Source organism: Triturus cristatus, chromosome 9 (assembly GCF_964204655.1).
Source record: "Triturus cristatus chromosome 9, aTriCri1.1, whole genome shotgun sequence".
Lineage (NCBI taxonomy): Eukaryota > Metazoa > Chordata > Amphibia > Caudata > Salamandridae > Triturus > Triturus cristatus.
Genome location: NC_140592.1, coordinates 1,010,657,111 through 1,010,681,994, shown reverse-complemented (window position 1 = coordinate 1,010,681,994; position 24,884 = coordinate 1,010,657,111). Strand labels below are relative to the sequence as shown.

Below are 24,884 nucleotides of genomic sequence, written 5' to 3'. Positions count from 1 at the left end.
CAATTTACCTGCCAATGCCTTGCTCATGCTGGCACATTATCGGCTTTGCCAATATTCTATAGCATGAACAAAAGAAAAAGGGAAAAAAAATGGTAAATAAAATATGGAAATGGAACAAATGCAAAATTACTTTTATTTCTAAAGTGGATGGGCTGGCCACAATTTGCTGTCTGGCCCTTCAAAATAATGTATTAAAAAAAATTGGATCAGTGAACACGGCAAATTGCGGAACAGGTCAGGCTAAGGGAAAAGAAGCACACAATGAAGGGAGCAACAAGGAGTGCAGAGGGAGACGCACACAAGAACGAGAAAAACACACAGCAAGAGGAACACAGAACATTGGGGAGGGAAGCACACGGGCAAGAGACCAAAACTCATAGCGTGGATAGAGAAGCACATGGATGAGAGAAATTAACACAGAGTGCCGGGGTATAGTACACAAGTGCAGTAGGCGTAAAACGCGTGTACTCTCATGGAGTGCTTAAGAAAAAAATATTTCCCTAAAAGTGAGCAGTGGAAGCATATAAGGAAAGATGAAATGCTCCGGGGGAGGGAAAAACACAAGATGGCCATCGAATAAGAGCAAGCAAAAGAGAGCAACAATGAAGACTGCAATTTGTAAGCAAGCGGCGGGTTTCAAGCACGCTGTAAGGTCTTGGTACCCTGATAATGGGACTTTTGTATAGGCTAGGCCTAAAAATTGACATTGAAACCATTCTCTAATGGGCCCTTTTTTCATGTCCTTAACTTTAGAAGCAAAACATGGATCCCTTTCTTGACAATGAGTATAAGAATCCATAAGGAAATCCAAGGGAGTTATGGAGTCCCTGTTTACATTTCACACGGTTTACTTCACGTTGCATAGTATATAATTGTCCTTATTCCCTAAGAGTATTTCTTTTTCCCAGAGGGTGCGTTTCTCTTGTTCTTTTAATACAACATATTGCAAACAGAGTTACTTCCAGGTGTCTGGGTGAGTTTAGGATGTGGACGGTATTCATGATGGGACACAATTGAAAGGTCTGGAGTTTAGGCTGAAGGCAGAAAAAGCTTCTCACAGTGCTCTTAAAGAGTCACTTCAGACTACATGCTTATCCAGTCCTTGGCCTCTCTGCACAGCCCACGGATCTATGATCACCTATTCGCTAATTGCAAATATAATGTTATGCGAATGTGTGAAAGAGGTGTACACAGCTGTTGAAAGATTGACAGCCCCAAAAACGGAATATGCAGTCTTTTCAGGTGGCGAGGGGGTGTGTGCTAGAGAGGATAGTTAAGAGGAGGAGTCGAATGGAGATACATGCAGAGGAACTAGTGAGAAGACAGCAGGTAACTGAAGAAGTTGAAGTGTGAGACATGCAGATAGAACTTCAGAAGAGCGATGTGAGAAGAAAAAGACAATATGTCAGTGACTTTGCCAGGGTGAGAGAGTGCAGAGAAAAGTGATGTAAAGCGGAAGAATGGAAATGAGCAGGATATTTAGGACACTCTCCCTTCCACTGACCTTTATAGTGTTTACTTCACAATCTTTGATTTATAGAAAAATTCTGAATCTCGTTTTCTCATTCTGATTATTCACAACAATATCATTATTCCTCAATTCTCTGATTTTGGCAGGCCAGCGACTGAAAGCTCAATCCAGAAGCCTGGTTCGGCGCGAGGTCCTTTTGAAACCTTGAGTGGAGCTTTCACATGACTTCTGCTTGCCACCCTGCATCTACTCAGTATGTGGCGTTACAGCCAGAGCTGCCAACGTTGGAACTGGGGTACCAGCTTCAAATCCTGGCGTCGGCTCAACGTCCTGTGAATCTGAGCAAATCACTTGATCTCCCACTGCCTATAAATAATGAATGTAACTGCTGCTCATTTAAAGCGCTCTTATACCGCTATATAAAAAATGCACAAAAAAGCAAAAACAAAGCTCTAACATAAAAAAAGGAAAAACAAATAGATACCCGGTTAGTGGCTGATTAGTGCAAATTGAGACCAGAAATCCTGGATGTATCACGGTTTACCTACTTTAAATTGTATGATCTTAGTCAAATATTTTATTTTACCCAAACTCCTTCATTATCGCATATGAAACCACTTTCAAATATGTGAGTTTAAAATACCAGATGTATAAAAACCTATTGTGTGTGATATAATAGACTATAATGTTACTCTATAATATTCTGGGCTTCAACAGGGTACACGTGACAACTCGCTAGCCTGTTAGTTTATATACATGAATCATCAGTGAACTATCACTTTTAATAAGTTCTTCTCAGTGCAGTGCCATAATTTAATGTATTAATGTCAAAGCTTCATGTTAAAAAAAATACACTTGTTTGAACTTTGAAGAGACTTTATCATATTTTACGTGATGTTTGTGACATGATTTACAATAGTAAACAATTTTAGGACTCTGCTCTTACACGTTAAGTGAACAGTGGTTCTGCCACCTATTCGCTTTAGAAAGCGTGTAACTTATTTGTACAATTGGTCCCTCAATCAAGATGAAACTAGCATTAAATGAAAAATATCCAAATTAAGTTCAAACAAAAGAAACTCATGTACTTCTCAGTCAATATATTATTTTATAGCAAATTGATGGAAATTGTGAGCTCAAAAATGAGAACAGAACAAATATATGCACACACAGATATACACTATACAATTACACTTAAATTGGTGACGTGAAGTGAAAACAAAACTTAGATTTACATATCACAGCACAATATATACATGGCGAACGAACATATATTCAAGACACACATTTAAACACAGTGTGAGGTATATATATAGATATGATTCAACCCAACTAGCAAATAGTCTAGTTATTCTCAATTATTGTGGGTGATCATTAACACTTGATAGTATACTTCGACGTTTCGACCCCTAGACAATAATGCATTAATGTTATCGTCTGTGGGGGGGGGGGGGGGGGGGGTCTTCTTCAGGACTATATAGAGTCTGTGTGTGGCCTCAAAGAAGGTTCCACCCTGATACCAAATTAATGGCTAGAACAGCACGGCAGCTTGGAAAATTATAGAAGGTTGACCTGAATCAAACAGTGCGCTTCATATCTGCTGGTGGATTTGGTCAGTGGCACAGCGTGCCTGCAAATCTCCGGCGTCGGGCGCTCGGGGTCTGCAATGGTTAATCACCCTTAACTTCAGGGTAAAGGTTGTCGGGCCGGTCGCCTCCAGACAAGCCTAACTTGAGTCTCGCTTGCCGTCCGCTCTGAGGAAGTGATACTGGACTGGGCCCTTCACCGCCTCCGCTCTGTTCACATTCAAGGCTGCAGCCGAGAGGAGGGGCAGAAGCCTTGCCCCCATTGGCTGGCGGGGATTCCCCTCCACCTCCTCGTCCCTAGTTCCCCGAACTCCGCAAGCAGTAGACTTTCACCCCTCCACGGAAGGACGCGAGCCGGGACCATGCAGGGCCCAGAGAAGGTGAGCAGAGAGAGAGGCGATAAGAGGCTGACTCTTCTAAAAGGAGTCCGGTCATATGTGGAGCTTGTGCCACTGAACGGCCGGTGGGGTTGGGTGGAGTAACTCAGCACAATCCAGTAGTTGCCTAGGAAAACCCTAAGACTGAGGCAGCTCTGTTCACTTTACAGGGTGCATCTCTGCAAGACTAATGGAGTAAGACTGTCGTAGCTTATCAAGTCACGTGCAGTGCAGTCCTATCCCTGTCCGCTGTACTCCTGGTGAAACGATTCTTCGTTTTTCTAGGCGCTTTGCAAACTACAAGCAGAGCATAATTTCCTTCAACGCATTATCATACCTGGCAACTCATACGGTGCCATAGTGTGACACGATATCGGCCTCATCACAAGGTTTCCCGGTGAGGGGCCGAAATCACACCGTCGAAAGCGAGCTGAAAACCACTGCAAATGGTGGTCTTCTAGCTCGTTTTCGAGAGGCTTTGAACTTCCTGCGTCCATTAAGGAGTGTGAAAACACCCCATGGCATCGGCACCAGCCTCGGCAATCTTTTTTTTTTTTTTGGGGGGGGGGGGGGGTCATAGGTGCCTCATAGGTACTTCTCGGCACGAGGCCCCGCCCCCTCCTCACGCTGTCACATTGTTCTTCAAGTTGGTAGGCATGGATTGGAACAGATTGTCTCTGGCTAGAGGCAATGATCGCTCGGCGCCACAGCGCGAGTTTCACGAAAAAGGGGGAAAAAATCCATAATCTCTAGGCACACAAAACTTACATTTTTCACCTTTTAGCCCTTGTCCCGATTACTTAGAATGTTACATACTTTGGAAGAAAACATGGCAGGATTCTTTTAAAAAGCTTTATTTACTCATTTATTTCCCTGAATGTTTTATTTACTCATGTATTTCCCTGTTTTTCAGCCAGTCCTGTATTCGTATTTCAGGAGCTCCTGTTCCTGGAGGGTGCGCATAGGTGAGACATGATTTCCGTATGATATATATGTTTTTTACTGTCTTGTAAAGTGGGAGTGTGGGCTCGCTTTACTAGCAGACCCAATTCTTATTATTAACATCACTGTTATGATCTTAAAAACAAGCCGTATTATAATTTAGATTGTCATTCATGTCTAACGTTAAAACGTGCAACACTGAGAAGGGGAATGCATTGGCAGCTTCCAGTGAACTCTTGAAAAGCCGTGAGTTGAGCGGTGCTCCAAGGGATGGGGGACATCAAAGGGGGTTTGGAATCCGTGCTGTAAGTGAGCAGGCACGGAGTACCTGCCCTTCTTTAATTTCAAATGTAGAGTCCCTACTCTTCTCAGCACGGCTGCAATACATTTAATGGGAGAGTGCCGGCAATTCTCAGGAGCAACCAGATACTTAGTACCAGCAGGGCTTTAAGTGGGCCAGGTCCAGCCGGTGCCCAGCACCGACAGTTCTAAAAAGCAGGTGCTGAGACGGGTCCCTATCGGGCTCTCCATTATCGCCATCACCCTCATGATGGAAAAAAAATATTAATCCTAGCCCTGCAGTAGTACCTCCCTTCACTGCCTTTGATGTAACTTCAACCAAATTCGTTTTAGTTCTTTCACAGTCTCATCATTTCAGAACTGAATTATTTTCAATATTCTATACAACGAAACCATAGTTGTTGCTTATTTATCTTATGCAACTAACAGCCATTGGCAAAGCCAATAGTCCTGGCTTGTTGTGGGTGTAATGTTACGTGTTGTATTATATATCTGGATGCTATAACAGAAGCAGCAAATCACCACTTTGGGTGCCACACCATGCTAAGCACAGATTTTTAGCTTACATGTTTTTAAGCCACACCCTAATTACATCGTTCACACACCTTTGAGAGACCCCTCAGTATTTTTCATCCCACTTAAAGCTCTGAGTACCTGCACTTCTAGATTTCGAATTAAAGCACTGATTGGAATATAAAGAAGTAATTTGCCAGTGCCTGAGCACGGCTGATAGAGCTTGGAGTATCAAACAAACAGAAGTTAGCCTGAGATGTGACTGACTCCGCCCCAGCGCCCTGCTGTAGGCAGGGCCCAGAGGTCTTAGACTCTTTGGCCCAGTTCCCTCGCCTCCCCCCTTACTCGTCTTCACATTGCTCCCTTTCTCCCCTCACTACAGTATGTAATAGGACATCTGGAAGATATTACTGCCATACAATCCAGATGTTCCTTCCCCTGACATTCCTCTCTCTCTGCAACACATTGATTGCATTTCCTATATTCCAAACGCTGTCTCTACGTTGGTCCTAGCCTTAGCATGTCTCCTCCTCATTGTTTCTAGAGCTCATGCCACTCCAAGGTTACTTCAAACTGCTGAAATAATTGTGTTATGCATTCCATGGTGTGCATACTGTGGACACCTGTGAATTTCTCTTCCTTACAATAATGGGTAGGATTGAGATCAATCTTATGCTCTTTCTTAGCTCTTTTTTATGTTGAGTCTACCAGACATCTATTGTGAACTTACAGTAGGCTTACCACCGCCCATTGCTTACCATGGTTGGCTTCATTGCCGATGATATTTGCTTGCTTCTTATTAAATGCCATTCCTTCCTCTTTTTGTGTCTGTCCCTCTCCTGCAGCCTAGGCGCTTTACGATCCTTTTGATTGGCTGACTTGTATCCTTCCATTGCGCACATCTAGAGAATTACTTTTTTTTATTCAGTACTCCATGAGAGTGCATGTGTTTTCCAACTCCCTCATTTGTGTGCTGCTTCTCCTCCTTAAAACTCTCTGCTGTGTTGCGCCCCACCCCTCCCATCTTATTTGTAAATGCACAGCAACAGTTATATGTTTGCTGGGATATGGCTAGAGAGCAATTTAAGAGTTGTTTTTGTTTTATCTCCTGCATTCCACATATTGCATGGAAACACAAGCTTTGACGCACAGACTTTTATGACACTGGAGGGAGCAACCATCTGCTGCACTCAGCTAGCGTCTGAAGAAGAAGGTGTGCTTATAATGACACTTCTCTTGGAGGCTCATGAATCTCTTCCCTTTGCTACTACTGAAGGCCAGATGGCTAAATCCCATAGAAAGTAAATTAGGCATTAGCAAGATTTTCCATTTACATTGTGACACTTCCTTATTCTTTCAAATTCTGCTCAGTTTCCGATTGTGAGTAAAAAGTATTTGAAAATAAACCATGCCATTTTTAAAGCCATACTTTAAAGCCAACAACTAGGCACTCCTAATATAAAGATAAGACCTATCGGCTTTGCCAATTCTTGTAAATCAGAGGTGGGCGGTGCCACCGAAAGTTCGAGACAGGATCCAGTAGGATTCCTGTCCCTGGCTCAGCTTGAGATTTCCTTGGAACCTTGAGCGTAAAAACGTGCAGAGCTTCCACTGGACGCCATGTGGCTTACTGGCTACAGATGCCGACCACATAACATAGGGATCCAGATCCGAATCCTGTCTCCAGCTCTCTATTCTGTAAATCTCAGCAAATTTCCCTGTACCTGAAAAAAGTTCTCCTATTATTTGGGCAAAGTTTGCGCTATGTAAAACTGCCAAAAAATAAAATGTGAATTCTGCCTGTCACCCCACGCTCTGTCATCCTCCAAGAATTAAAGACCACCATTAACATTTGATCTCAGAAAGAGATACCCATCTAGTTGCTAAACTGCATAATAAGAAACTGATAAATCTGGCCCACTTCCTTGCTGACCAAATTGTTTGTTCCTAGGCAAATACTTTATTTGGCCAAGCCTCCTTTTAGTTCATTTTCATGTAACGGAGCACCTTCAAATACATGAACTGAGGATGTACACTGTCCAAAAACCTCTCTTCTGTTTGATTTGAAAGACTATAACGTTGCCACATATAGGGTGCACATGACAACTGATCTGCCTCTCAGTTTACTAACTTCACATGTGTTAAGGAAATACTCTTTTTTTTTTTTTTTAATTTTGAAGAAATCTTATAAGATTCTAGCATATTTGCTTTAAGATGTACATGCCAAATATTTTCAAGGCTCAGCTTGTGCACGGGCTCTTCGACCCCGAGCTGGCTTTGGCTTGCGTGTGGCTCCACTTCCATTGTAAATTTTTTGACTCCTCCACCTCCTCTGTAAATAGTAGGTATTACCATTACCCAATGTGATGGTTCTCAGTTTACCAACCTTGGAGGTATAGAAGGCTGTGTTGGCCTTATAGGGTTCTAACTCGTGAAATGCATATCGCCTCATTTCACAACAGTGAGTGTGATACAGATAATGGCTTAAGTGTTACGGGGTGGTTAGAGAAAGCAAATTATCTTTGCAACATGGCCATTTCCTCAAATGTAGAGGAGTTGTCACCTGGTGGGTATGTTGCCATAGCCACTGTCTGGTGATATTAACATATTCCTGCCTTTCTCCTTCTGTGTCTCTGCAGCACTTGCTCTGAAGGATATTGAGTATGACTTAGTCCCTGTCAGTCTGATCAAAGATGGCGGCCAACAGGTAAAGTTTGGTCTCCTTGGGCAACCAGCATTTTCACCCATCTTGCGTAGTGCACCAATGGCTATTAAAGTAACTGACATTCGGAAACTTTGTTAAAACCATGATTTTTAATAGATAGTCCTACTTTTGATTTATGCTTTCTTATTTGAAGTAGTCCTTTTTTAGTCTTCATTGGTTATCTCAGTCTGTAGCGCACCGAGAAGCTATGCAATAAAGTGCTAAACCAATGACCTAACTAATAATGGCACACTTGCCTGGAAGAACACTGAGGAGTGAGATGTTGAATGAGGTAAAGAGTGAGTTTCAATTGAAGTGTATGAGAGCAGTGGCATGGGTCTGAGTGAGATTCCATTGATGCATGAAAACAGGAACATGGGAATGTACTTTTTTGGAAGTTCTATAAAATTTTAGGTGTACCGCATTTACTTCAGAGTGCTTAGGATTTGAGTATGTGAGCGATATGAAATGAGATATTCCATTGAAGTGAGGGCAGTGCCATGGGAATGAAGCTCAGTCTCAATTGAAACATCTGAGGTCAGTGATGTGGAAATGAACAAGCCTTCACTTGAGTGTGAGCCCAGTAACGTAGAAATGAGCGAGACTTCATGAGTCCAGTAACATGGAAATATGTGAGGTCAGTAGTTTAACAAGCTATTGGCTTTGTCATTCTTTTAGCCATGTTGTGCAGCAGAGTGGCTGCAGTGCAGCATGGCCAAAACGTAGTGGCGTGGTATAGAGGAAAGTGGGGTGGAATGGTATAGGGTAGAGTGGCATAAAGTGGAGTGGCGCAGGGTAGAGTTGCATACAGTGGAGTGGTGTACGGTAGTATATAATTACATAGAGTTGAATGGAGTGATGTGAAGTGACAGAGAATGCCACTGCCTAGAGTGGCGTAGAGTGGAATGGTTCAGAGTTGATTGGTGTTTAGTATTGTAAAGTTGCATGGAGTGGCAGTGAGTGGAATGGAGTGACAGAGTCATTTTGTGGAATGGAGTGTAATAGAGTGGTGTGGAATGGCATTGTGTAGCGTAAAGTGGCGTAGACTTGCGCAAATCGGTGTAGAGTAGTACAGTTTTGAGTATAAGTAAATAAAGCGTCGCTAGAAATAGCAGATTGGATGAAAGCAATATAAACAAGCCAGATACCTGTGTTAAAAGCAGGAAAGGACATTGAATGTCCAGAATTAATTCCGAAACGCAGGTAAAAAAAAAGTAATAGTGCATTGCAAAAAGACATGGAAGAACACCTACATGATCCATGTTCCAGAGAGGAGTCAACACAAAAATAAAAGGAGGGGAAGCCTACAGGAGCTAAGCAATCTAAAGATTGTAAGTGATAATGACAACAAAAACAAATAATGCTATGCTGTGGGCGGGTTTCAAGTACGTTGAATTGTAAACAATACGTCTTGCAGCACAGCACATGCGCTGTTGTTGGCGAGACCTAAAAATGAGACTTTGAGGAAGTCATTGGCTGGATAGAGGCTGAAGGGACCTTGATGACTTAATGCTGTCTGAATTTCCACAACCCCTGTATGCTCCACCTTTCAAATAGAAGTAGTCAAATATTCATGAAGATGTCCATTAACTGTCCTTTTTGGAAACTTTAGCTGAGCTCAAGGCTTTACATTGCAATAAGCAAAACAGTCAGATAAATAACATATTGTTCCGATACATTTCAATATAAATAAGTATGCCAACTAAATACCAGTGCGTGGTTGATGGTAAAAGTAGAAGCAATTAAGATAAAAAAAATCCATTGACTGTTTTACAAAAAATCTAAAAGCAAAGAACTAGCAGATATAGTTTTAAAAGGTCTGCAGTCCTCAGCGGGCCAACAGGGAGATCTATCATAAAGTGCACACATACATGTATTGGGTGATGTTAGAGATGCCTCAAGTTGTTAATGTCAGGTGGGTGCAGGTCATCAAGTCCTATTATTATTTGTATTCTTTGCATTCTGAGACTTGGTATATTGTTGCCTGTATAAATGCATAACAAAGCGCAAGCATGCAAAGAAAAATATTGTGAGTGCATAAGGTTTTCACAGCTGCCATTTGGTAAGGAGAATGGCAGTTCAACCAGGGGCGGCTCCTCTTCAATGGCGGAGGAGCGTCGCCCCACTGCCTAGCTCAGAGGCAGCAAATGAAAAATAAAACTATGCTCTTGCATCGTTTTATTTGACATTTTCCAGCTCTGCCAGAGGTGTTGGGGTGGGTGTGGGAGAGGAGTGCTACGTGCACTCCACTTCCAAAGTGCGCATATGTGTTTTGGCCGGCCGTCTCAGGCCGACCAATACACACATGCGCACTTAGGTATTGAGCAGCTGGGCTGGAGAAACCCCACAGACTCCCTGGTCTGAGCAGGGCGTGTTCCCTGTCTGCTCAGACCAATACCCGCTGTGCTCTGCAGCACGGGAATTTGGATGGGAGTCTGGGTCCCAGGGGCTGCTGGGACCCAGGAAGAGGAGAGGCGGAGAACACGGCGCTGGATGCATCCGGCCGCGTTGGCAAAAGGTACGCTTAAAAAAATATATATATTGTATTGAACCCCCTCCCCTCCCAGCACGACCCCACCACCACCATCCTTTGTTTATGGCAGCTACCCCTGAGTTCAACCCTTCCTTTTAATCTATGTAAGTGATTTGTGGATAAGAAATGTATTTGAATATAGAGGCAGGTTATCGTACAGGCAGACATGTACATGCATAATGCATATGGCCATGCACACAGGCCTGCACAGCTCACAGGCATGCACACCTGCATGGTTGCTAGAGAGAGGGTCAATGCTATGTGTGCCAATTGTACCAATGACTTTAAAACCAAAACGATAGTTCTCCTAATAAAAAGTTCTATTAGCTAAAAGCCAGCACAGGCTGAAGGGGAACCGCATAAAATAGGGCACTTGGCAGCTAAGCACGTGGGAAAATGTTAGAAAATAAAATATTTTCCTTCCTTCCGCAGCTCGCCAGTGACTACAGCACAGTAAACCCAATGCAGCAAGTCCCTGCATTGACCATAGATGGTATCACACTTGGTCAGTCGGTGAGTGAGCTGAAGTTTCCTTGATTAATCAATAGCTGTATAGCCCTGGGTGAAAACCTCCTATCTGGCTCAAAATGTGCACATTAGAATGCTTGTAAGTATTTAGGCCCATTGAGAACTGTGCTGGTTCCTTGTACCCTTTTGTTTGTAGACTTTCCTTTCAGCTCTTTCCCATTTTTAAGTTTGATTGTTTTCTGCTCATTTCCTTCCTTGAAATGCTTTCTCATTTAGCATGCAATTTTCTCCATTAGGTTACATCGCTTCACTTTGCTCAGTATACTCTATAAGCTTTCATCTCCAAAACCTTGTTTGTTTTCCGTTTTCTTTCTCTTGTGTTTGCTTGTCCTTTTCTTTTGCCCCTCATTGTTTTTCTAATGGTTCCTTTTACATTCTTTCCTTCGTACATTTTCCTGCTGTTTCCCTTCATTCCTTTTCTGTCCATATTTGTTCTGTCCATTTTGAACATCGCATGCCAACCCTTCTACTTTTCACTCTCTTTTCATGTGTGCATGGGTGTGACTGAATTAATAAGGTCAGCTAAATGATCTTCCAGGATTTCCCCAGGCGCCAGAGTTACAGTAAATTAATCAAAATGGGAATCCTTTTGATAGTCAGTGGTTTTCCAAAAACTCCAGCCTTTATGGAACTAATTTGCTCAACCTTTTCCTAAATCCTTTTAAAGATAATTAACAGAGCTCCATTTTTGGTTTCCTTTATCTTTATTAGCTAGAGGAGAAAGTCAACCGGTTGGATGAATCCATTAGTTTACAGGTTTACATTCCAAAGTGTGAGACTACTGACAAAAAGTTGTGTGGGTAGCTAGAATGAGCCAGCTATTGCATCCTCTGCCCAGCAGTGTTTACATGATCTTCACAAATTCAGAGACATTATCAGCCAGTCTTTAATTACGACTCAATGACTTGCCCACACCAACTCTCTTGGAAGCTGTTATATGTTAACATAAATGAAAACATGCATAGCTCATTTACATTCACCCATTTTTCTCATTTGTAGATGCAAGTACAGGTTTATAGAAGGCATGGGGGATGTCATGTTCGAACTATTTAGGGTCGTTCTTGGTGATCCATGAATTTCAGTGTCTTTTACGACTTGAATTGTATCCTTAAGGTTCCTTAAAGTTAAGGGAATGTGTAGGTTTTTTAAAATTATAATATATGCCGTCTACCCACTCTCAGTACCCACTGAACCAGGTGATAACCTTTTTCTTGAAAGTACTATATTGTGTTATAGGAAGGATTTCAAGTCAGCCAAGTACTAACATCCTCCTATAATTGGTGTAGGTATAGCAATTAATTTTTGTTGTACACCTGATGAAAAAAATTGTATGCCATTTTGAAGGGAAATAAACGTTTGTCCACCCCCATACAACATGGGCTCCATTGCTTCGTAAAAGAAATAGTGGCTGATAATTCAGAGGTGGATGAACGCCAACCAGAGACTTAAGGCATGTGCAAAGTGGGACTTGGTTCAGGACCCCACCCTATCAGGGTCCCCCCGTTAGAGCCAGCTCTTTCTGCAGCGTCTTGCCCTGATGACCTTCAATAATCTTTAAACATATTGTTTCAAATACCGTTTTCCTTTAATTTATTTTTAATGTTAGTGATGTGTGAGAGTTTATCACAGACATTTTGCACAGAAATGTTGTGTTTATGTTGCATGTATGTAACATCCATAAAAAAGTTTCTTCATATGTAAGAGTTAGCTGCTGCTGCTGTGTTACAATATTGAAAACACTGGTCACTATCCTTAAATACTAGATGTCAACACATTTGGACCGGTGTGCCTGTTCACTGTTGATGACTGCCCAAGAGGGCATGGAAGAGCTCAAGCTGTATCTCGAATTCAAGGCTGTTCCGAACAGAAGCCCCAAAATACATTTGGCCAAGGGTACGCAAAATCCTTAAGATGTCCCTGACGCCAACGTTTGTGCAGGTTCATCAAATAGTGAAACGTATTTAACAATCCTATGGACTAAGCAAATCGACAATAATTACAAAGTTTGAACCACATACTCCATACCATAAATGGAAAAATGCATGGTATATTAGCAAATGAATGCAAAAAATAATATCCAGTTAATCATAAGTAAACAATTTTATTTGAGGTATTTTACATAGATGGAAACTAGCTCCTAGGAGCTGTGGTGGACCTTAAAGAGACTAGTCTTGTGTCGGCAGCATCTCAAATAGGAAGCGCTTTTCATATATCACTGTGGTCTACGCAAATTAGTTAAGACGGGATTTCAGAAACCTGGATCTGATGAAGGGGGAGCAACATTTTGAGAATGTCGACATCTCCATGTAAGTCCTTAATATTTCCAGAGAACAGAGTTTGACAGCAAATTTTCAGAAAAACTCCATAATAATGTGACAGCTTTTTGTAAAATAAGCAGAATACTTCCATGCGTGCACTGATGTTGGCAGGCTGTAGCAATAAAGTTGTACCCCGTACTTTGAGCATTACCCGATTAATTGAATTGTTTAATGCTAGACTAGCGTTTGTAAGATTGATTCATTATTTAGATTTTGTATATTGTTTTAAAGCCAATTACTTTAATTTTCCGATAGATCAAAATTATGTTATTGATCAATTCCCAAACTCTGGTACATTTTTAAAGAAATGCACTACATAAAGTATTTTAATTGTATTAGACAGTTTGACTAATCCATACACATAAGCCTTCCTGGAAAAGATTTGCAAAGCTCTTCTGAAATTTTCTTTTCTGTGTGCCTTCCTATCGCTAGCACTCATATTGATATGTTCCTGATTCTGTTGCATGCTTATGCTTTGACTAAGTTCTCAATATTAGTGTTTTGCAGAAAATTACACTATAGTCAGTTTCATACAAGTCTATTTTATTTATGAATATTTTTTTTCGTGAAAATTAAACCACTTCCTTCAGCCCTGGAGGCACACTTCTCCTGTCCCTTTCCTGTTCCATCCAATTGGTAAGCAACTGATGTCCGCCACTTCTAGACTTGTTAACAGAGTTTTCTTTTTGGTTTATGAATGAGTGGATGAGAATAAAAGGTATAGCCTTTGCCCGACAGTTCAGTTCTGGTTTCCTACTATTCTGAAAATGGATTAACTGAATTCATTGCTTATCACACATAACAACATTTATACATTATTGTTTGTGAAACCATCAAGTGCTCTACACCAAACATCCCCTACCCTTGATTTACTCTTCTTTACTTCCGTCATATGCACTATTTATTTCCGGTCTGTTCTCTTCGTTCTCTTGTTTTTCACTAGTATAATACCACATGTTATCATGCATTTTGGTTTCCTCTGCTAGACATTCCCCCTGTATGCTTTGTTCTGGAATAGTAATCTATGTTAAATCTTTATCATTTCCTTCACGATTTATTCTAGTCGTACCCTGTATGGATATATATTTTTTGACAGAACCTCTTGTTATCCAGGATCAGGTTTAATTCTAGGTCAAGCCCCACCGTGCTCAGGATTAATTCTAGTGTGATAGTTTGTTCTAGAGCACAGGTCTCCTCTCCACGTTAACAGTGTGTCCAAGTACATCTCCTTTTTGGTTTCTTGTAGCTTGCAATCATCCAGTACCTGGACGAGACACGACCGACCCCAAGACTCCTGCCACAGGACCCTAAGAAGAGGGCGCAGGTCCGGATGATATCTGATCATATTGTGTCTGGGATCCAGCCTCTGCAGGTACTTCAAGGAGAGGGCGGCTAGGGCAGACTGCATGCCGGGAGAGGATTTAAATGCTGGAATTCATTGCCCTCTTTTTGATATCAACAGGGTGCATGTAAAGTTCCTGGGTTGTGGAAGGAATATTTATATTGAGAAGCCACTGTGTTGAGCTTATCTTGACAAAGTCACAAACATTAGCAACCCCAGTAACTGTTCAAATTCTAGATCTTACATGTTATTGAAGATTGAAATGCTCAGCGTGCACAAATAGCACCATGTGTCAAAATGCACTTCATCAGTCATAAACTGTGCACCAAACAAGCAATGCTGAATGAACATCTCTGATCTCGATTACTTACATTAACAACACCCCCCCCCCCCCCCCAACCCTTGATTGCATAGCGGACGACCTCCTGCTACAGCCGGCATAGGAAATCAGATCGATAACATAAATGAACACAACCAACGTAATAAAGGCAGCTGCAGAGCTAATTAGAGCTGCCAGTATCACTAACTATAAAATTCGGTCTTATCCATCACACTGCCAAACGCTGCATCCCTTAGCACCATAACTGCACTATATTCATTACACATGACAGGGAAATACTTCTCACATAGACGTAAAGCAAAGACAACACTTTTCCAATGACACATCCACAGTGTAGCGTGGTACCCATGCGGATAAAGACTTCAGTGCACCACATGGGAGTTGCAAGGACTATACAAATGCCGATTTAAACCCTGTGTACATTGTGTTGTGATATTAAACAGTGCCAGGAAGTCATGATGGGGAAAATGCGTGAATAGGCCAGTACAATAAGCTGCAGAGGATGACACCAGTTCGCATAGCCTTAGCTTTGTTCAAAGGAGGAGACAAACAAGATTAAGTGATTCTGAACTCAGAATTGCAAGAAAGAAGTTATGGATACCCAGCAAGAATCCCAAAAATAGCATCACCATCAAAGCACAGTTCTGATTCGAAACATCGCCAAAGGTCAGTGGAATAGTTCTAACCAAAATAGAAGTTGTGGAGTTGAAGAATCACTAGGGGCTGACAAACTGAGAAAAGGAAGCAAACGCCCATGGCATTCGTTGGGCCGCATAGGTGGCCTTGTCACGTGTTTCACAGTCCATACACTGTGGCAGTGAGAGCTGGTTTCATAGACAACGGCAGCATTGACAGAAGGATGTTGGAGCCGCTAAGGGCTGTACCTTGGTATTCTTGAGCGTAGGTCACCTTGGGTGTCTGTGATTTTTAAGGTCAAAAGAGGTTTTTGACGTAACGGGAAGGTAACCATGCATTGACATGAGGGTTATAGCCTGAAAGTGTCTGTGCCTGCTATGGGAAGTGCATAACAATGATGGTAATCTGTATGTTCTTTGACTACTAGCTTTTCTACTAAGGCCTGATTTTATCCTCCAACACCTCCATGATCAATATTTCGGGAGCCCCTTTAATCTTGGGCACAAACTTCTTTCCTCCTCCAAAACATACAAACACGCTGTCACTACATTCTTTAAGCAGAGTTGCTACAGTTGTTCTGGTACACTGGTGGAGCACAGTGTTGTGGAGTAAATGTTGTGAGTATATGGAACCCTGCATGCGTAGACCCTGACGAGCTATATTAGGAAATAAACATTGTTTGAGCAACTCGGAGATGTTTCAGTATTCCAGCCTGGCCTTTGTACTAGAATGGGAAATACAGGTTTAATGTTTTTTTCCCGTTGGGATTTATTTAGTTTCATAATTAACCCTGGGCAGACAACTACGCTAGCGAAGTTTGTGCTACTTCGCGCTACGCGAATTGCATGTAGCACAGTGCAAAATCACGTAGCGTAGCGTAGTTGGCATTTTTTGCTCGCTCGCAGTCCTCAACGTCAAGTTGGCGACCGCGAGCGAGCAAAATTACATCCCGGCGAGACTTTTTCTTTGTTCGCGATCAGCAACATCAAGTTGCCGATCGCGAGCGTGGAAAATAAACCTCCCCGCGAGATTCTCAACGCGGGGAGGTCAGGTTTCTCATTGCGAGTGCTCGCGTATGTTCGCGACCGCTCGCGATGAGAAACTACCAGTCAGCGTTGAGAAAGCTGCCGCTCGAGTAAAATCTACTCGAGCGGCAGAAAACGACAGCTTGTACTGTGCAAGATGCCATTTTCAATGATTGCACCGTGCGGACAAGCATCCGGCACTGTGCAACCATCGCGAACAGCGCACTAAGCAGTTCGCGTCGTGCTACGCATATCTTGCGAAGTGCAATTCGCGTAGCGTGACTACGCCCAGGGTTATCCATAATGCAGTTGAAGGGTGGGGCAGGGTGTATGTATGTTTGTGTGTAGCATGTTAGTGTTCTTACTGTTTTTCCAACACCCCACAGAACCTGGCTGTCCTAAAGCGAGTGGGAGAAGAGAAGATGAATTCATGGGCTCAGCATTACATCACACGCGGGTTTCAAGGTATTTCCAGCTAGGGGTGTATAGTAGTTGCCATCGACCTTTGGAATTGTGATTGATAGGGCTGTTTTCCCAACTGGAAGGTCCCTTGCCTGCTGTCGCTACATGAGCCCTTTCACTGATCCCTTGTTATTTAGCTGCTATCTGGATAAATGTTATGTGAATATTCCGACCACCTCTAACTTTTGGATTATTCTTGCATTTTCACTTGTTTTAGGTGTGAATCACACCAGTGAACTACTGTAACTGTGTCCAATTGAGTGTCTAGCAACAGATGTGCATGCTGCTGCTGCTGCACTGCAGCTCTTTCACTGCCCCGTGCTTTACATGTGTGGAGGCACACCCCACCCCATAAGGGTAAACCAGCATGCCTGTTGCTCCAGACCCAATCCTGGGTGCCATGTCAGTGAGGATGAACTTGTGCTGTGCAGCAGCCACAGATGCTCCTTGAGCTTAGCTTTTTGGGTGTGAAACAAATGATCAATGATGACAACTACTCTCCATAGATTGTTTTCTCTATGAGAAGCAGGAGGAAGCAAGACTTTCCCAAGTGGAGAGGATGAGGGGTGCTTAGAAGTAAACCCCGAGCCTTACACAAAGGTGTAGGAGTCATTTAATTGCGTCTGTTGCTGTGCACCATAGCATTTGTTGCTGTAACATCCTCAGTAGAACTAAGACATATCTTTGTATTAATTAGAAAGGAAGGGAGGAAAGTCTGCCTCTTGAGTGAAAACTTCACCAAAGAGCGAAGACAAGAGATTAGAGTGTTATAGTTGAAGGGAACCTTGGGATGGGACATAGCTGAGAGTGGGGAACTAAAATCAAATGTATTTACTGGGAACTGCACTTGGAATGAAGGCTCATGGTTTTCACCATTTTTTTCAGCTCTGGAGCAGATTCTGCAGGGCACAGCCGGAAAGTACTGTGTTGAAGATGAGGTAAAAAAGCTACAAGGGTAGTGGGGTCAAAACTATGCTTTGTATGGGCAATTGGGACTTGTACCCCATCAGTCATTTATGTTCTACAGTTCATGAGGCAGACCTGGGTTAACAAAATGTTGGGTGACTTTTTTTTCCTCACCTGCCTGGAATAATAACGCATAAATGAATCTAAAGATAGATCTGTTCACTTGTCCCGCGAAACATAGATCAAGTTTCTACTATCACAGCTGATGGTCTCTTGGGTAGTTTCACTTCACAGGAGTAACATTTTCTTTCTGTGGGGTGAGCAGATATTTGAAGTGCCTTTAGATATGTAAAGGTAATACAAATTCAGATGAATTTGAAGATGTTAAAGTTTATTTATTGAAAATATTTATAAAGCTCAACACCCATCCCCTGGGAGATATCGCGACACTGTATAAATCCCTAATGTTCATCGAGAGAACCTCATAAGAAGTATCATACGCAGAAAAGCACTAACTTGAGAATAACCAGGTTTTCAGTTTCTTCCTAAACCTTAAATGATTCTCCGTTAGTAGGCACATAGAAGCAGTGGTCAGTCAGTGATGTACCGGTTTCATAGCCTCCTCTCCTTCCCCGCAGGTTTCAATGGCAGATCTCTGCTTGGTCCCTCAGGTGTACAATGCTGACAGGTAAGCAAAGAGCTGTGCGACACACAGGAGAATTTAGCACAATTTTTAATGTAGTACAGACAAGGGCGGGGTGATGACGATGTGGTGGGCATAATGAATCCTTTACAGCTTCTTGTATACCTACAATCGATTGTATGTAATATGTTCACTCTGTCCATCATCCACTGCTGCTACTGCCGCTTCTCTTTTCCCTGCAAAACATAACTGTCCGTTTCTCTGCCACACAAGAATTTATTACTAATTTCCAAATTGCACATTGCTGCTGGCTTCACCACAATTCCAAGTAATGCCGTGTGCCCAAATTTCCTCCGCAATGATTTCCCCGAAGGCACTGCTGTCATCTGCTCCCGAAATCTTAGAACATCTTGCTTTTTTTCTCTCTGGCTGTCCAGAACTCATGGTTTCAGTCTCTGCTCTCATTTCCCAAAATTGCATCCAGGTACGTTATTAGATCTTCAGAATGCATTGCTGTGGTCAACACTCCGGTTTCTTGCATGCATTGTGTTGTTGCTACATTCTAGGTTATGCACAGCTGTCTTTATTCCACATCACTTGCTGTCATCTACTTTCTGACCCCTTCTCCCCAGTGCATTGCAGTAGTTGTTTATTTACCACTTCTTTCTTCTTCCGACTCCCTCAATTACATTTAACGTTTAGCTTTGATGTTCATGAACTAGACATCTTTTTGTAAAAATGTCCCTGGAGTTGACGTTTATTTTAGGATTGCTACCCACGCATCTTTGAGCCCCTAAAGTTGTCATTCACCACACGGTCTTTGTCCTGCCAGAGTGTGTCGTGGCAGTGCAGAGGGAAAAGCACACAACGGACAGAGGGAAGTTCAGCCTTTACTTCCCTCCGACCAAGAAGAGTGGAAAGATAGAGATTGAAGGACCGACATGCCCGATAGCCACCATCTCATTGGCATGTCCCTCAGAAGTGTTAGGGCAGTGGCGGGGGAACCATGTTAAGAACTCTGCCTAAATGACTCGCAGAGGAGTCTTTGATCCGTTTTGCCTGCTGTCTTCTGGAGCCCCGTTGGGCATTTGCATCTTTGAACCTGTGTGCAAGGAGCCCCGTTGGGCATTGGAAATCGAGTGGGGAGCTGCTGTGCAGGAGGACGGGACTGCGAGGCCCAGCAGGCTGTGCGTGTCCCATCGAGCACACCTGCCGCCTCTTCCCGTGACTCCGCCCCCTGTTGACCCGTGACTCCGCCCCCTGCCGACCCGTGACTCAGCCCCCTGCTGACCGCTGATAACCCCTCGCGGCCCCCGCTTCGCGGGCGCCGCTCGCAGAGGAGTCTTTGATCCGTTTTGCCTGCTGTCTTCTGGAGCCCCGTTGGGCATTTGCATCTTTGAACCTGTGTGCAAGGAGCCCCGTTGGGCATTGGAAATCGAGTGGGGAGCTGCTGTGCAGGAGGACGGGACTGCGAGGCCCAGCAGGCTGTGCGTGTCCCATCGAGCACACCTGCCGCCTCTTCCCGTGACTCCGCCCCCTGTTGACCCGTGACTCCGCCCCCTGCTGACCGCTGATAACCCCTCGCGGCCCCCGCTTCGCGGGAGCCGCTCGCAGAGGAGTCTTTGATCCGTTTTGCCTGCTGTCCTCTGGAGCCCCGTTGGGCATTTGCATCTTTGAACCTGTGTGCAAGGAGCCCCGTTGGGCATTGGAAATCGAGTGGGGAGCTGCTGTGCAGGAGGACGGGACTGCGAGGCCCAGCAGGCTGTGCGTGTCCCATCGAGCACACCTGCCGCCTTTTCCCGTGACTCCGCCCCCTTTATCCACAGTCAGCATAAGACCTGCAGTCATTACGCGTCAGCGGGACGCGTGTGCGGGACATCACCCGGGACAAAGCCCGGACTAAGGGCGGACCCTCATAGACCCACAGAGACTGGACTGGGCCAGAATCCCTGGTCGATTACTGAACAGCCTAGGACTATTGTGTAAGTGCTTGGGGGGTACATTATATTACCAATCATTATGTCAATCGAAATACTAACCCCGGAGTTGCCTGGCTCTGAGAAGCCGGTGAGTTTGATAAATGGGAAATTAGATAATTACTTTAAGAAAACTCTCTTGGATTTTCCAACTATCCCCACCCTTGAAGAACTTCGGGCTGAGCGACGGCGGTCGTTTGAAAGCCTAAAGAATAGACCATTCCCGGTGTCACCAGTGTTAATTAGCTCTACGGGGGACGGAACTCTTACTGAAAATATCTGCATCCCCTCGCAGGACAGCATCCCTCTAATATTTAGAGAGGGAACACCGAGTGAATTTGAACCTTTAGGCACTACTAGTAAATTGTCAACCATTGTCACCTCTCCCAGTACAACCAAATCTATTGTTATAACCAAAGCACAAATTACCCCTATCCCTAAACAAACAAAAGTAGTTTAAAGTAGGGCAAAAAAAGTCACGCCAGTTAAAATCTATGGCCCTCCTCCGACAAAAAGGCGTAAAAAATCTGACCTCCCAAAGAGGAAAATTAATCATGCAGACTTTGGCATTAAAAAGGACGACAGTACTAGGGGAGGACGGGTTAAAGTAACAGATAAAGGAAGGATAGTTATATCACCTACGCATCCATGTGTAACTCCCCTTACCGTCCCTGTCATCTCCACCGCCGACAGCCCCCCCTCGGTGGTGACGTTACAGGAACCTCCAAACAGGGCCTTGATCGATAGCATAGAGTCTATAATGAGGACCTATACTCTGGCTATCGTAGATAGACTTAGTAAATTAGAAGATAGAACATGAACTGGGAACCAAGATAGTGACTAATAAAGGGTTGCCTAATCCCCCTATACAAACCCCAATTTTACCCTCTACATCAGGTATTTTTGCTATAACTACTATACCTACCCCTGTTCAGACTACCATTCTGCCTCAATCCTCAAATAATATGAGTGGAAGTACATCAGGGAGTAACCCTGTTGGACCTAACAGTAAACCCACATTGTCCCTGGCTGTAACGTCTAATGGACAGCGGAATAATCTTGGTCAAGCCCCAGGGAATAAAAATAGAGAGAGAGGAAACGAGCGGCCGGCTCGAGGTAATTATAACAAGGGCCCCCTTCCAGAACTCCCACCAGAAGCTGTACCCTTTGTAGTAGTCCTTACTGGGGTACCAGAGCTGGAGAAGAACAAACGGGAGGGCTTTGCCCAGTTGAAAAATAAAATATCGCATTGGTTAAGTCTACACAGACCTATTGCAAATAATATCAATGGAGAAATTGTCCATGTCCGCCGCCTTCCTTGGCTGGGAGGAAGACCTAAAGATATTGAGGGAGACATAGTGGTCATTAATTTTAGAGATCAGAATGCCGTCCATTTTATACTTAACTGGCCGTCTGACCATGGTAGTAAATCTATTACCCCCCGTCCTCTAACATATTTTTATCCTCGCTCAGTGGTGTTCCCACCTAATCATCAATCACAGCGAGCCCCCCCGCCCCCGTTATTGAGGCAAATGCTCTCAAACCCATATCGTCCACCTGTCTACAATAACGGCCCTATATTTAACGACAAGCAACCACCTATAGTTGGAGATCTGTATGGGTGGAATACTATAGGCCCAAGGTACAACTCCCTAACACACAGGAGAATGGATCATCTCAAACCTTTTACACCCCTAGATACCACCAACAGGTTCGACGTGTTTAGTGGCCTGGAAGACTGTGACTGATGCCATCGAGCCACAGGGGAGGGGGATAAGGAATCCTGTGGAGACACAGGGGGAGACACGGGTGTAGGCACGGGGGAAAAAGGCTCAACTGATATTAACCCACCCAATGGGTACAATGCTACTTGTAGCTCTGGGGGTAATACACGTAATTCTGGGCAGCTTCACTGTAACTCAGATACTCCTACCCCGGCCAATGGAAGTACAAGTCCGACCCGACTATCTGAAGACCCCGTGCCAGGGGAAGTAACCCATGTCCACACCTTACCCCCACCATCTATTGAGGCTGTTAGTCTAACAGAACGGGTATATAAGATGGCGAGTTGGAATATTGCTGGGTGGAATAACAAGATAGATCGTCTAGGATGGTTAGAATTTATAACCCAATTTGACATCTTGTGTCTCCAGGAGACTTGGGCGGCCGAAGATGTCTATCTTGATGGGTATGCTGCCTATAATTGCCATGCTCAGCCATCCAACATGGGGAGAGCCAGTGGTGGAATGGTGATATTGCTCTCTGTGAGGTTACCGGTTCGAGTAAAAATCCACCGGACCGTCGGTCTGCACTCTCAGTTGTTGTGGTTACAACACAGGAATGGGCGAAATGTTTTAGTTATAAACCACTACAACAATGTCTTTAACCACTCAAAAACAGATATGGTTGATGAACTTGAAGCGGAGGTGGAAAGGTTATATGGGCGCAGTGATGTGTCTTTTGATATTTTGTGGGGCGGAGATTTCAACATTCACATGTGCCCATTTGTTGGCAAAAGGGTGTGTGGGCATGGGGATGAGGTGGGGGAAGATCAGACCCATTTTTTACATTCGGTTTATGGGGAATCCCTAAACACTCTTATGCTTAAAATGGATTTATGCATTATGTTACCTGGCGTAGACAGTGAGGGCAATTCGGTACCGACCTTTATTGGTAGGAATTGTGCCACGGTTATCGACTACCTCATTGTCTCCTCCAGTATTACAGCTTTGTGTTCCTTACCCGTAATAGTAGACCCAGCCCTAAGCGATCATAACTGTCTAACAATGTATCTCTCCTTGTGGGGGGGATAAAGTAAAGGCGTTACATGGTGCAGTGACAGATGTAGTTCCACATAGACCCAATGGCCCTAGAATTAAATGGGGTAGGCAAAATGAGGAACATTTACTATGTACCATTGTGTCTGCTTGTATAGATGAGGTGGAATGCTGTTTCGAACCCGAAAAGGATAATGCTGATATTCTAGCTAGTTTCGACATCATTAATAAAAATATTGCAGAAATCTTAACTGGAAGAAAACCAAAGGGCCCTAGGATTAACGGGGGATGGTTTAACAGGGAATGTACTAAATCCTTACAAAGACTCAAAGTTGCTCTTAAGGGTAAACCCAGAGATAAGGAAGCAGTTAAAACCCTCAGAAGGGAATACTCAATTCATCTGAGGGATAGGAAACCGGAACTAAGGGAAGAGGCCTGGAACAACCTGACTAAGGCAGTGGATCTTAAGGATACCAAGCTTTTCTGGTCCACTGTCAATAGTCCCTTCCTCCAAAATTAAGAAGTCCCGGTAATGTCTGCCCAGGTATCTGAGGAACAATGGGTGGCTCATTTTACTAGTATTTTTAACCCCGAAGGACTAGCTGTAGGGGGGGGATAGGGAAACCCTGGCTTTTATCCCCATACCTCTTAATATCACAGTCTCTGAGGTGGATGCTGCCATCCGGGTCAGTAAGGGGGGAAAGGCGCCGGGCCCTGATGGGGTACCCGTTGACCTTTATAAAGCCGAGATTTCCATATGGAGCCCATTGTTAACAAAGGTTTTTAATGCTGCTGCAATGATTGCGGCCCCACAGACTTGGGGGGAATCAATCATTATCCCGGTGTATAAAAAAGGGGAGAGGGGTGAGGCAAAAAACTACCGCCCGATTTCTCTCCTCACTGCTTCCCTAAAAATTATGAGTAGGGTATTACTGAGTCGCCTGGAGGAATGGGTAGAAGATAAAGGGATCCTTGCGGATTCTCAGTACGGATTCCGCAAGGGGTTAGGCACCATAGAACAGTGCATTAATTTAGACCTTATCATATGCAAATATACACGGGCTAAACAAGGCTCGTTGTTTCTTTGCTTTGCCGACCTGACCAGTGCATTTGACTTGGTTGACCATGGCCTTCTGTGGTCAACCTTGTTGGACATGGGTGCTCCACAGGATATTATCTATTTCTTGGCCCAACTTTATAGGAATCTGACGGCTAAGATACGATACGGGCAATCGGGGGAGTGTACACCCAGTATTAAAGTAGGTTCTGGAATTAGGCAGGGATGCGTCCTTGCACCTCTTCTTTTCTCCCTTTTTATTAATGCAATCGAGTCGGAACTACGGACCATCAGTGCAGATGCACCGACTGCTGGCGGCCTTTCCATCCCAATATTGCTTTACGCGGATGACGCGGTTCTGCTCTCACAAACCCCTCTAGGGTTGCAAAAACTTATGAATAAATTTGCAGATTTTATTAAAGGGAGAAAATTAATAATTCGAAAACTT

General features: G+C 43.7%; 1 protein-coding gene across 6 annotated transcripts in view; it reads left to right on the top strand.

Moving 5' to 3' along the window:
* GSTZ1 (glutathione S-transferase zeta 1) overlaps positions 1 to 24,884 on the top strand; it is a 74,266-nt gene that overhangs the window by 36,207 nt on the left and 13,175 nt on the right. For 3 of the 6 annotated variants that reach the window (XM_085626677.1, XM_085626674.1, XM_085626673.1), the window contains exons 1-8: positions 3,287 to 3,437; positions 4,348 to 4,399; positions 7,829 to 7,896; positions 10,859 to 10,939; positions 14,519 to 14,644; positions 17,002 to 17,080; positions 17,963 to 18,015; positions 18,622 to 18,671. In XM_085626677.1, coding sequence (XP_085482803.1) covers positions 3,420 to 3,437; positions 4,348 to 4,399; positions 7,829 to 7,896; positions 10,859 to 10,939; positions 14,519 to 14,644; positions 17,002 to 17,080; positions 17,963 to 18,015; positions 18,622 to 18,671 — 527 coding nt within the window. In that variant the 5' untranslated portion in view covers positions 3,287 to 3,419. Of the gene's footprint in view, positions 1 to 3,286; positions 3,438 to 4,347; positions 4,400 to 7,828; positions 7,897 to 10,858; positions 10,940 to 14,518; positions 14,645 to 17,001; positions 17,081 to 17,962; positions 18,016 to 18,621; positions 18,672 to 24,884 lie in introns of those variants that run through there. The other 3 variants (XM_085626675.1, XM_085626678.1, XM_085626676.1) reach the window with 1 other exon arrangement.